At 37.0% G+C, this 13590-nt stretch overlaps 1 protein-coding gene across 1 annotated transcript; it reads right to left on the bottom strand.

Moving 5' to 3' along the window:
- Positions 1–1652: 1652 nt before the first annotated feature.
- On the bottom strand, positions 1653–8946 carry LOC127177553 (uncharacterized). The gene is made up of 9 exons (XM_051129886.1): positions 8784–8946; positions 6116–6196; positions 5654–5965; positions 4716–4757; positions 2879–3172; positions 2657–2789; positions 2524–2567; positions 1963–2075; positions 1653–1847 (listed from the first exon to the last, which is right to left on the bottom strand). Exons 2-9 carry the CDS (start codon positions 6159–6161, stop codon positions 1707–1709), a joined length of 1125 nt encoding a protein of 374 aa, XP_050985843.1. The 5' UTR covers positions 6162–6196; positions 8784–8946; the 3' UTR covers positions 1653–1706.
- Between the last annotated feature and the right edge of the window lie 4644 nt (positions 8947–13590).

Genomic DNA, 13590 nt, shown 5'->3' with positions numbered 1-13590 from the left:
CTGTTGTGGTACAATGTTGCCTTGAGGCAACAAACTTTTAAAAAATAAATAAATAAAAAAATTATAAAAATGTTTATTGATATTGTTATAGTGTCCAATTTTGAGCAGGAAAAACATCACAAATAATTTTTTCCTCATTGATATCATATTGCGTACCGTAGAGGGTTAAAACCACGCCTGTAAATTCAATCCTGTCGTTTGTCAATGATACAGTTCAACACCTGGGTGTGCAGCGAATAATGCAGGTAAAGAAAGATTTTCCAATAGTGTAAAAACACCAAAAGTATAGCATAACTACCTTTCAGAGTCCAAATGCTAAATGCTGGTTTAGTGTGAACTAACTGAAGGGAATTTCTAACCTTTTGTCAGTACTAGGCCACAGTTTCCTGCAATAAGTAAACAAACAGATACCCTGTTTGGTTGGTTTGGGGCATGTTCCCCCTTCAAGGATTAGTTCACTTTCAGAATAAAAAATTCCTGATCATTTACTCGCCCCGATGTCATCCAAAATGTGCATGTCTTACTTTCTTCAGTCAAAAAGAAATAGAAAAAGAAAGTAAGGTTTTTGAGGAAAACATTCCAAGATTTTTCTCCATATAGTGGACTTCAATGGGAAGGTCCAAATTGCAATTTCAATGTGGCTGTACAGAATCCCAGCCGAGGAATAAGGGTCTTGTCTAGAAAAACAATCTGCCATTTTCTAAAAAAAATAATAATAATATATTATTAACCACAAATGCATTAGCTTTGCAATGCACATGTGTGACCTCAGACATTACGTAATCACACTGGAAAGGTCACACACGGTTAGTTCTTCGTCTGTTTGCTCAGGTTCAAAAGGGTAAGGTAGGGCATTGTTTTACCTTTTTTTTTTTTTTTTACATAGGGCATTTGACTTTCTTTGAATGTTTGCTTTTTTAAACACTGGGTTGGTACTTCCACCTATGCCATGTGTGACCTTTCCAATGTGATTATGTAATGTGTGAAGTCGTGGATGCAGAGCTAGTGCAAGACAAGCATTTGTGGTTAAAAAGGATATAAATTTGTATTTTTCTAAAAAATGACCAATCATTTTCCTAGATAAGACCCTTATTCCTCAGATGGGATTGAGTCCTTTTAAACTGCATTAAAACATTGGACCTTCAACCCATGGCTCCTATTAAAGTCCACTATATGGAGAAAAATCCTGGAATGTTTTCCTCAAAAACCGTAATTTACTTTTGACTGAAGAAAGAAAGACATGAACATCTTGGATGACTTGGGGGTGAGTAAATTATTAGGAAGTTTCTACACTGGAAGTGAACTAATCCTTTAAATTTACAAAAATAATTATAATTTAGAGGGTTCTGAACTAATGTGTTTGAGTTGTTAATATTAGGGAAAAAAAACCCACAGTTGTGTAATTGGACTTTAGACTCTTATTATAAATTACTTAAACCATTCTCTTAAGTCATACAGACCCTCCAGGTCAAAAAAATAAAAGTGTTCGACAGTAAAAATGTTTTTATAAGCTTCAAAGCAAATGTAATGCAGTAATTATTTCCTTCAAGACTATAAAAGCATAACACACACACACAAGTCCACACATGCATTTAAAGTTTTACTATTTTTTAATTGTAGACAACAGAAATTAGGCAGACAGCCTTTCACGATTTTCACATTATTCCTTCTATTTTTTTAATCAGATGTACAGCTTTTTAAAGTAACTAACTAAGAGCTTCACAGGAGTAGGTAATTACAGCATATTCAGACGTTGTGCTTAATTTCCTAGTGACCTCTTTAGAGTGGATGTGCAGTCTGTCAGCTGAAGCGTGAAGTAGCCCTGTTCTGGCCTCGTCCCTCCATCTCTGCAAAACACATTCACACTGTCACACATCTGGTCCCATTATATCAAACAAACCTTTAAAACAAAACGTAAATAATTGTATTTATTTATAAGATTATAATAATATTAATTCTCACCGGTCTTTGGTTTTTTGAAGTATGGCTAAAGGTGTCAGATAGATCCGGGTTGCTGGATCCTCTCACGGAGATCACAATGTCAGCATAAGGGACTTCATGATCACTCTGGCTGTCTGGAATTAAAAAATGAACGGTACTGCCAGTAAAATGATTGTATCCAGATACACCATTACTGAAAAGTCTAGGGTTGTTACAATTTTTGTCAATGTGGATGAAAGAAGTCTCTTATGCTCACCAAAGCTGCATTTATTTGGTCAAAAAATATTTGTATAATTTCAAATGTTTTCTATTTTAATATATTTTAAAATGTAATTTATTCCTGTGATTCAAAGCTGTATTTCCAGCAGCTTCAGTGTCACATGATTCTTCAGAAACCATTCTAATATGCTGATTTGCTGCTTAAGAACCATTTCTTATTATTATCAATGCTGAGTTGTGGAAACCGTGATTCTCTCAGCATAGGAGACTTCTTTCAAAAACATTAATTATTCTAAACTTTTGACAGGTAGTGTTTATTATTGTATTTTTATATTTACAATACATATATAAATTGAGGAAGACCTTGAGCGATTGGTCTCATCACCACAGCACTTCTGGGCGTAACCCTACAAGAGACCAGATACTGCTAATGAACATGATTTAATATTTTTTGCTGTTTCATAATAATGAATTTTACACATAAATTGTGCATTACCTTTCATGGACTATGTTAGCAGAATCCATGATCTTACATCCTTTTCTGTAGCACAAATACACCAGATGGGCCGTCAGGATAACTACTGCAGACACTGCAAATGCTGCAAAGATCTTGGCCCAGGCGATTCCATCTGTATAGCAAAATGCTGACTTGATGAACTTTGTTGTATGTGAATCTGAAAATGGCTTGATGTATTTTTGGACGTGTAAAAGCACTCACCCAATGTGATGACTTCTATTTCCACAGTGATAGCCTGGACAGTGCAGGTCCCTTTTGTGAGGCACCTGTATCGTCCACTGTCCTCTGCTTTGATTTCATTCCACTGTATGGTGTCAGTTATTTTAGTCAAGGGGAGGGTTCCGTTTTCTCTGACCCACTGCACCTCACAGTGTTTGTTGTCAAGGGCAACACAGTGAAGTTTGAGTGAGGTTCCTGCCATCACTTCGATGGTAGATAATGATGTAAGCACTTCATCCGTCTGACCCCTATACAGCTTTACTCTCAGAGATGGATCTAGACCAGTAAAACAACATTTAGAACAATAATACAAACCAATAATGGCCTTAGAGATACAGTGCCTTGCAAAAGTATTCATACCCCTTCATTTTTTCCTATTTTGTTATGTTGCAGCCTTATGTTAAACTGCTTTAAATTACTTCTTTTCCACATCAATCTACACTCCATACACCATAATGACAAAGCACAAAACAGGTTTGTAACTACTTTGCTAATTTATTAGAAATGAAAAACTGAAATCTCTTCCATTGCATAAGTATTCATACCCTTATCTGGGACACTTGAAATTTTGCTCAGGAACATTTGTATCACTCAGATGTTACTGCACTTCGAGTGGAGTTAACCTGTGGCAAATTCATTTCGAAGGTCTGACAGCTGAAAGTGCGTATCAGAGCAAAAGTCAAGCCCTGAGGACAAAAGAACTGCCTGTAGAGCTCAGAGGCAGGATTGCATCAAGGCACACATCTGGGGAAGACTTCAGAAAAAATTCTGATGCACTGAAGGTTCACAGAAGCACGTTGTCTCTATTATCCATATTGGAAGATGTTTGGAAGAACTAGGACTCTTCTGGCCTCCTGGCCAAACTGAGCAATTTATGGAGAAGGGCTTTGGTTAGACTCATGACCAAGAAGCTGCTCACTCTAGTTAAGCTCCATGATCATCTATGCAGATGGGAGAAACTTACAGATGGACAAACATCACTGCAACACTCCACCAATCCGGTCTTTATGGCAGTGTGGCCAGACTCAATTCTCAGTGAAGACACATGAAAACTCACTTGGACTTTGAAACAAAGCACCTAAAGAACTCTTAGATTATGAGAAACAAGATTCTGTGGTCTGATGAACCTCAGTTCCAAGCATCATGTTTGGAAGAAACCAAGCAGTGCTCATCACCTGCAGAGTACCATCCCAAAAGTAAAGTAGGGTGGTAGCAGCCTCATGCTGTGGGGCTGTTTTTCAGCAGCATGGACTGAGGGACTTGTCAGAGTAGAAGGAAAGCTCAGCACTGCAAAATATAGAGATAGCCTTAATGAAAACCCAGTCTAGAGCATTCACAACCTCACGCTGGGCAGAAGGTTCACCTTCCAACAGGTCAATGACTGTAAGCACACAGCAAGAGTGGCTGGAGAAACCTGAAAATGTCTCCCAGCCCCCATGCAAGCTAACAGAGTTTGAGAGGTGGAGAGGTGAGGAAAAGAATAGCAGATAATTGCCAAATGTTTGTTGTATCATACCAAAAAGACTTGAGGCTGTAAAGGTTCTTTAACTAAATACTGAGTTAAGGGTATGAATACTTATCCAATGTAGTTATTTCTTTTATTTTTAAGAAATTGGCAACGTTGTCACAAATCTGTTTTGTGCTTTGTCATTATGGTGTATGGAGTGTAGACTGATGTGGGGAAAAAAGTAATTTACAGCAGTTTAACATAAGGCTGCAACACAAAATGTGAAAAAATGAAGGGGTATGAATACTTTTGCAAGGCACTGTAGTACAGTGAGTAGAACTATCCTTACAGATCCGTAACTTATAGACTTACCAGCTAGTCCTTTAGGAGGTATTACTTGTTCTTCAGATTCATCTGTATAAAGCATGATTGCAAAAATGGTAAGAAAAGTCCTGAGATTAATTAAAGGAATAGTTTAGACAAAAATGAAAATGCGCTGAAAATGTATTCACTCTCAGGCCATCCAAGATCTAGATGAGTTTGTTTCTTCATTGGAATGGATTTGGAGAAATTTTGCATTACATTTAATGCTAAATTTCTCCTCTGCAGTGAATGGGTGCTGTCAGAATGAGAGTCCAAACATCTGATGAAAGAATTACAATAATCCACAAGTAATCAACACGACTCCAGTCCATCAATTTAAGTCTTGTGAAGTAAAAAGCTACATGTTTTTAAGAAAGAAATCTATCGTTGAGGCATTTTAGCTTCACATCATCATTATATAAATATAAAATAAAATGTACTTGCCCATTATGCATAATAACTTTTCCTCAAGTAAAAAAAAAAAATCCATTCTCTGTTGTCAAAATCCACTAACATGTTTGAGTAAAACTGTTTTTGCTTGCAAATGGTGCTTGATCGGTGCATATTTCTCTCCTGATTCAGACAAGACCACCACTGGAGTAAGCAATATTATGGATAAAGGACTTTTAGCAATAGTTTGAATGTAAAAAAACAGATTCATGGATTTGTTTATTACAAATGAGCAACTTTTCACTTCACAAGACACTAATTGATGGAGTCGTGTGGAATATTGTGATGTTTTTATCAGCTGTTTGGACTCATTCTGACGGCACCCATTCACGGCAGAGGATCCATTGGTGAGCAAGTAATGTAATGCTAAATTTTTCTGAATCTGTTCTTGACAAAGAACAAACTCATCTACATCATGGACTACATTTTTAGCAAATATTCATTTTTTAACATTAGAGGTTATTCATTGTCAGCAGTAAACTCAAAACACATCTTACCATGAACTTGAAGTGTTACCAGAAGCTCTGTTTTACGAGGAAGGCCCGGACGGTCACTCTCTTCAGAAAAGCAAGAATAGTTATAATGTGTTTGCTCCATAATTAGTTCAGGTGTGTACAAGCTCACAGTGCATGTATCTCTTAATTTTGATCTTTTTTCCTTCCAGCAGCACTTGTTACATGCTGGAGTCTTTTCCCATGTCCAGTAACCACGAGTGAAGCCACTGGAACAGTTGTAGGTACAGTTTAAAGTAAACGGCTGTTGGAGTCTTGCATTCTCAATCTCATGCTGGATTCCAGCATTCAGAGCATCTGTAAAGAGCCATGAAGTTAACAGCAACACTTGTATATTAATTTAAATACTTTTATAAGTATTAATGGAAACAGCAAATATTCTAGATATAATTTATATTATAATTTGTAGTAAATAAAAATGATAGTATAGAATCTCCATGACATTACCTTGGAATCCTAGTTGTAAAAGTAGCATCACAGGAATCAGAAACATGTTTTGGCATTCATTCAAAATACTTCTTCTTATATCTGCATAAATGATAAATGGTATATAGCATGAGAGAAAAACAAAGGGAAGCTCCTCCCCATAAGGTGGGCATTGTTTATGAATAGCACCTGCCCCCAGAAAATGTGGTTAACTGAGCTAGTAGAACATTGTAATGCATGGCAACTTAAGGAAGTTGGAATACATTTGAATGTCAGATTGATGTTGTTATCTAATTAACATTTTACATGCATCTATTTAAATGTAAATTGCATGAGCGATCTTAAAGGAAGTTCACAGTCTGACTCTTAATAACATCCATGTTAATGAATCAAAGTGACTTTCCCAGCAGTTTGATTAATTTATCAGCCCATTGCTGCAAGTAAACTGGATCACACGCATACTTTGCAGTGGAAACTTGGGGTTGGTACTGTTTGCACAGGTGCAGAGGTTTGAAACATCCTGCCTTTGCACACACACAACAAAAAACTGTGTCACTCCATTATAATCTACATAATCTATTTTAACATGCACTGTCTTTGTTTTACATGTGTGTTGGTTTTAATGTATGCTATTTGGTTTTCTAAAGCTTTCTTTGTATTCAGATGTAAACGGTGCAACAGTGCATATATTTTGTGAAGAAATATTCAGGTTTTTAAAGTCAAAGGGAAAATATGTAAAGAATATATATATATATACACACATATATAAAATGCCATTAATGGCAAGTTCTTTTATTGTAATCTTTTATTTTGTTTGTTTAATTTCAGAATATCAATACAAATGTAAGTTCATGTAGGCGTGAAATATTTATTCCTCTCACATTAAGAAATCGAAAGGTAAATAAGATCCTGTGCAGTCCATGGTTTAAAAAACAGACGGCTATTCTAGAAGTTTACAGTTCTGCCCAGTGAGTGTATCACTGGCTTCTGACTGGAATTGAGTTACATGGCTTGAATTTCACTTTCAATTATTGAGGTGTCCCTATTCACTGATCGACTTAAAGGGGCTATAGAGCGACTGAGGACAGAAGTCCGTTGCAATGAAACGGGGAGCTTAAAAATGATCACCATGAACCGTTTTTTACTTGTATTTTTCTTCTGCGTCGCACGGACTAACTTTGTATCAGGTAGGTGAGATGGAATTCATTACATACAGTGTGTTAACTAAATGAAATGTGGTTGCTGATTGAATACTGTTCGATGTTACAGTGTGCTTACTGAGAACTGATGCAGTTAGTAATTATTTTTTAATATGTTGATGCAGGAGGTGACACGAGGCCTGTGGGTTCAGAGTGTTTAATCTACTGCAATCAAACTCAAATATCATGCCTGGAGGGAACCTACTTTTCATCAGGGATTTGTCTTGAATGTCCTGCAGGGCAGTTGTAAGTGTGATTTTAGGTGTACAGCAGATTTTGTGTAATTGTATTAAATATCCAAAAACAACTATATTTTCCTTTCTTTGCATTTCAGCTGTCCCGGTAATGTGTCTGCACCCAGAAAATGCCCCACTGGCATGTTTAACCCTAATACTGGAAGGAGCAGCATTCAGGACTGCCAGGTAACATAGTAGGCCTAAATAAAAAATGTGTATGTGTGCTCAGGAAAAAAAAGTACAAAATCTGTCATGTTATGTATGTATGTAAGCAACACTTTAATAGTTGTTAAGTACATTTGTTAACATGAACTAACAATGGAAAATATACTTCTAAAGCAATTATTAAGTAAGAGAGATAAAAAGCGTGTATGAATTACCTCAGTCTGTACATCTGAGGTGTTTGGCAGCAGTTTCTACTAATAGCGAAACTATAACAAGAACAGCGCTGTTATTAGTTAGAAATTCTGTGTAACTTGTATTTAGTAGCAAGAGGGTCAAAATTCTTTGGTTTTCCAGTATTTTTGTGCATTTGAACCCTTCCCAACAATGACTGAATGATTTTGAGATCCATCTTTTCACACTGAGAACAACTGCAATTATTACAGAAGGTTCAATCACTCACTGATGCTCCAAAAGGAAAAAAACGACGCATAATGAGCCGGGGGGTGAAAACTTTTAGAATTTAAAGAAGGGTAAATTAAACTTAATTTTGTCTTCATGTAAACGTGTAAGCATCTTCCGTAGCTTCGGAAGGGCAGTACTAAATGAAAAAAATATGATTTTTAGGACAAATAAGAAAAATGTACACGTTCGTTCTGTTCAAAAGTTTACACCCCTGCCTCTTAATGCATTGTTGTCCTTCTGCAGCATCAGTGAACATTTGAACCTTACGTAATAGTGTGAAAGATGGATCTCAAGATCATACAATCATTTGGAAAGGGTTCATATACAAGAAAATGCTTAAAAACCAAAGAATCTGTGGGACCTGAAGGACTTTTCTGAAGAACAGCAGGCAGTTTACCTGTTCAGGACAAACAAGGGACTCATGAACAACTATCACCAGTGATGGGAATAACGGCATTATAAATAAACGGCGTTACTAACGGCGTTACTTTTTCAGTAACGAGTAATCAAACGAATTACTGTTTCCTACGTTACAACGCCGTTACCATTACTGCCAATAAAATACGGCGTTACTATCATTTATTATAATTTTATTTTTCAGTTCATCTGAATGGATGCGCAGCGTACCTGTATTTGACGAGCTGTAAACTCTAGTGTGAAGGCACACGACTAGCCGTCACTTTGTCTCACACACCCAAAGAAAGATACAGAGCGACAGAGTCTTATACCATGCAGAATTGACGCGCTACGTGTAAACGATATTCTTTGTTGTATTTTCCTCTCAAAACAACGGAGCTCCTTTGGAGTACTTCAGCTTTTAAGAACTACTGGTTTCTCCGGTAGTAGGCGGAACTAATGTGCAAACGGCAATCTCATTGGCTGGCGCTCACCTATTATCGTCCCTGTTTTGATTACAGCAAATCAGTTAGAGCGAACGCAGACAGTGTGATTAATATTCATGAACCCAGCAGCTCATTAAACCTTAGTGTGTTTAATATTGTTATTAATAGTAGAATTCGTGGTAGTAACAAGACGTTCATAGAAACACTAAATTACAAACAATATCTCCACCAGTCCTAAGTTCAGTCAACATGACAAACACGCATTTATACATGGTTATTCTAATTACTAAACTTCTAATGGCTAAAGTTGAATGCTAATTATAATTATAATATTATATCAGATATTTAATATTAGTCTGGTGAGTAAACTAAAAATGTAATTGTAAATGTAAATGTAATTTCATTCATTTAACATATTTAATACTGGGGTCATCCAAGTTATTTAATACATTTATTTATTTATTTATTTTTAAAAAAGCAACACAATAGTTACTTTCCCTGGTAATTAGTTACTTTTATAATGATGTAACTCTGTTACTAACTCAGTTACTATTTGTGAGAAGTAACTAGTAACTATAACTAATTACTTTTCAAAGTAACATTCCCAACACTGCCCACAACAACATTAAAATAGTGTAGATTAGTGTACAATGTTTTATATTTATTTTATAGTTATATTAAATTAGATTTTTTTTTAAAGTAACGCAGTAGTTACTTTGACGGAAATTAGTTACTTTTATAATGATTCTCATTGGCTGGCGCCAATGAGTAATTAGTTATAGTTACTTCTATTTGTGAGAAGTAACTATAACTAATTACTTTTTTAAAGGTACGTGCCCAACACTGACTATCACTAAACAAAAACACAGCTGTGGATCATTCAAGTAACAACACAGTACTAAGAATCATTGAACATGTTTTTTTTTTATAAATTCAACTATTATTTTCTCTTGTGGACTATATGTAAATGTATTTTATGTGAAATATCTCATTCAGGTCAGTACTGAATAAAAAATGTTTTTTTTTTCATGCATTTTGTATGATCCCACTTATTTTAGTAAAGTAATTAACATTTTGCTGATTCTGCAAGGTGTATGAAAACTTTTGACCTCAACTTTATATATATTTGTCTTTTAAAGCCCTGTGCCCCAGGTTTGGTTAGCACAGAAGACCGCGTGGAATGCAAGCTTTGTCCTGCCGGTTTCTCTTGCGACAGCGCATCAGGCAACCTAACAGCATGTCTGTCAGGACAGTATTCTCCAGAGGGACTCACCCATTGCCTGCCATGCCCCTTTGGCTTTGTTTGCATAGAGGGTTTTCAAATTAAGGTGGGCACAAAATAAAACAGTTTTCTCTGTTTTGATAAAATTACACTTAGCATAATCTTTGGTGTAAACAATATTCACCATATTAGTGTGGCCCCGGAGAAGAACCAAACTTCAACCAGACTGAGTGTGTTGTGTGTGCTGAAGGCTACTATTCCACTCTGTGCAGTGCTCAGTGTCAGCCGTGTCCTGCAGGTAAACATGGACTCCCATGTTTAATTCACATGCATCTGATGTCTTGCTCGCACCTGTTCAGCCAAAATAAACACAAGAATCAATGTCACAACAGGCACACATGCTTACAACACAATATTTTCCCTAAATTTTCCTCTTTAAGGAAGCCACTGTCCGTACAAAAAGATGTCCGCTCCTCTTCCTTGTCCCTCGGGCCATTATTCAGACATGCCGGGCCAGACTGAGTGTAAAAAATGCAATGGTTCAGCAGCCTGCAGGAGTACAGTGACTCCGGTCTGGTCAAGGGGACAGCCTCATCTTGGTCAGAGGTCGAGACAGCTTATCTCCTGTCCCCCAGGGACATACCGAGACGGAGAGAGATCAGACTGTGTTGTGTGTCCTGCAGGTGAGTCAGTCTTTCAGGTTGGGCTGGTTGCTTTTCACATTCAGTACCACATTTTGAGTGTTATCATTTGGTTTTGCAGGGCATTACTGTGTTGCAAATATTGCGATACAGTGTCCGGCAGGAACTTATGGACCAAAGGAGGGGCTGCAGAGAGAAAGAGACTGTGCTATCTGTCCTGCAGGTATTTGCATTGTCCTACAGGTGTGCTTATGTTAAATGATCTCAGTATTCATTTTATATGTGGGTTTATTTGCTAATGTCACAGTTAAAGGGACAGTTCACCCAAAAATAAAATTCTGTCATTAATTACTCTCAAATCCGAGAGCTTTCAGACCCTGATACTACATGTTCAAGGCCAAGAAAGGTAGTAAGACATCGATAAAATAGTCCATGTGACATCAGTGGTTCAACCATAATGTTACGAAGCTATGAGAATATTTTTTGTGTGCATTTCCCCATGCAGATTTTGCAATGAGTCCAAGTTTTTCATGCAAATTTGCCATCTTTGCTTGATGTAATTTGAGTCAATGACTCATTCATAAAGACAGTCACTTGTCGCCACCTACTGGTTTAATGAGGTAACCTGCAGAAAGATTCACTTTAAAATCCCCACCACTAATGCGTAGACTGACATTTTATCTGGAACATGCAAACGTACAAACATTCCAGCCTATCAAATTCAAAGGTTCAGAACAAAATGTTTTAGCATAATATACATGATAATAGGTGGAATTGTTTTGTTCTTCATAGGTTTTTACTGTTTGGAGGGCACCTCTCGGAGACCCAGCTCTCAGTTTTTATGCCCACAAGGGTATTACTGTGAGGAAGGCACGGGTGTGCCGCACGGGTCACCTTGCCCGGCTGGAACCGCAGGAGGACAACTGGGTCAGACAAGTAGGGCAGCTTGCAAAAGGTGTGCAGAGGGTCGCTTCTGTCCCGCAGGTTAGGCCATGAACCCAAAACACACATATGCATACTATATATACCCTCTGTTGCTTTTTGTTGTCATGACATTATCTGTGAAAGATGACTGGGTTTCTATAGACATACTCTAAATAGCAAAGATTGCAGTAAGCTGCAACTTTTAATTTCCTAAACCAACATGAACTGCTGCTGTTGAACGGTTTCCTGCCCTCAGCTGTTTCCTGAGTGTGATGTGCTGTAGGAGTGTGTGATGTGGGTCTGGAGCGCAGAGAAGATGGAAAAGTTGTTTGTGACGTTTTACATCATAGCTTTGTGTTTAAGCACTTCTTTGTTTCTGTTTATTTCATTTACTTTTGGGCTAACAGACCTAGAATGTAGATAATTGTTTGTCATTTTAAGATTAAGATTTAAGACTAAAATTACAGCCAATAATATTAAAGTGATGTTTGTGTTCAGTATTTCATTGTCTTAGAACACTGTTTTAACACAGTTTTAACATTTTAACATAAATATACAATTGCTCAGCAGAATTATAAATAATAATATACGAATAATAATTTATAAAATATTTTTTCTCATTTTAAATGTCTAATTTTCTGATTTAACACATTTCTATGTTTTTGAATTTAATACTTACACTGTAAAAAATGACCGTTAATTTAAAAAAGACCGTTAACCCCTACTACATACAGTGAAAAACCGTATTGGACATTGCATGTAATTTTACGGTAGTGCACTGTTTTTGGAAGTGAAAAAGACTGTATAATTTACGGTGAATAACCGCAAATTGACATTCCCAGAATTCCCTGCATTTAATGGTGTTTAGTGTTTAATGAAATTATGGACATCATATCAGTTAATGAAAGTTTTATCTGCCAAAAAAACATTGCTACCATATTTTTTACGGTCAAATTCTGGCAACCACAGCTGCCGTTTTTTTTTTTTTCGTAAAAATTTACTGATTTTTTTTTCGGTGTTTCTTAAATTGTTTTTTAAAAACCTATTATTATACATTTTTCTTACATGTGTGTATGAAGACCTTCAAAAGCTAATATTAATGGACTAAAAGCCTGAAAACTTGAAACCCTTCTTGATTTGTAGGTTCTGCAGGTCCTGGCTTACTTTGTGCCCGTGGTAGATACTGTCCAGCAGGCACACTCAGTGAGATCTTATGCCCACAAGGGACCTTCACCCCACATCAGGGGGCACTAAGTAAGATTTCTTTCTTCAAACCTTCATTCCAATTAAAGCACATCCATATAAATCTACCATTGAGTTGATATTTGTCTCTATTTCCATCAGGTGTAAAGGACTGTTTGAAATGTCCACCAGGCTTCTATTGTCCAGAAGGAACAAGTGACCCAATGCCCTGTCAACCAGGCACCTTTAACCCTCTGGAGGGGCAGGATGCGCTGGCAGACTGTAGGCCTTGTTACCCAGGCAAAGCATGCACACAAGTTGCACTAAAGTTTCCTGATGTGGATTGTATGCCAGGGTTAGTGGACTCATCAGGCTGGTCCATTTAGTTTTTTTTAGATGTTTTGGGCTTCTGACTGTTTAGCTAAAGTCATACTTTACATCCACTTTCTGGCCAAAAAGTGTTTTTTTTTTTTTTTTTGGTTTGTTTTTTCAGGTTTGTGTGTCCACCAGGTTCTGCCCGACCAAATGACCCATCCAACGCTTGCCCTCCCGGTACCCTCAGTAACCGCACAGACCTCACTGACCTTTCCCAGTGCCAGCAGTGTCCTGCACGTTATGCATGT

Source organism: Labeo rohita, chromosome 15 (genome assembly GCF_022985175.1).
Source record: "Labeo rohita strain BAU-BD-2019 chromosome 15, IGBB_LRoh.1.0, whole genome shotgun sequence".
In the NCBI taxonomy this organism is placed as follows: domain Eukaryota; kingdom Metazoa; phylum Chordata; class Actinopteri; order Cypriniformes; family Cyprinidae; genus Labeo; species Labeo rohita.
This window is presented reverse-complemented; position numbering and strand designations above follow the sequence as displayed.

Coding starts and splice junctions, on each gene's coding strand:
- LOC127177553 (XM_051129886.1), bottom strand. CDS start 6,161: ATGTTTCTGATTCCTGTGATGCTACTTTTACAACTAGGATTCCAAG. Junction 4,758..5,653: donor GGTAACACTTCAAGTTCATG/GTAAGATGTGTT, acceptor TGCTTTATACAG/ATGAATCTGAAGAACAAGTA. Junction 1,848..1,962: donor CTTCAAAAAACCAAAGACCG/GTGAGAATTAAT, acceptor TGTGTTTTGCAG/AGATGGAGGGACGAGGCCAG.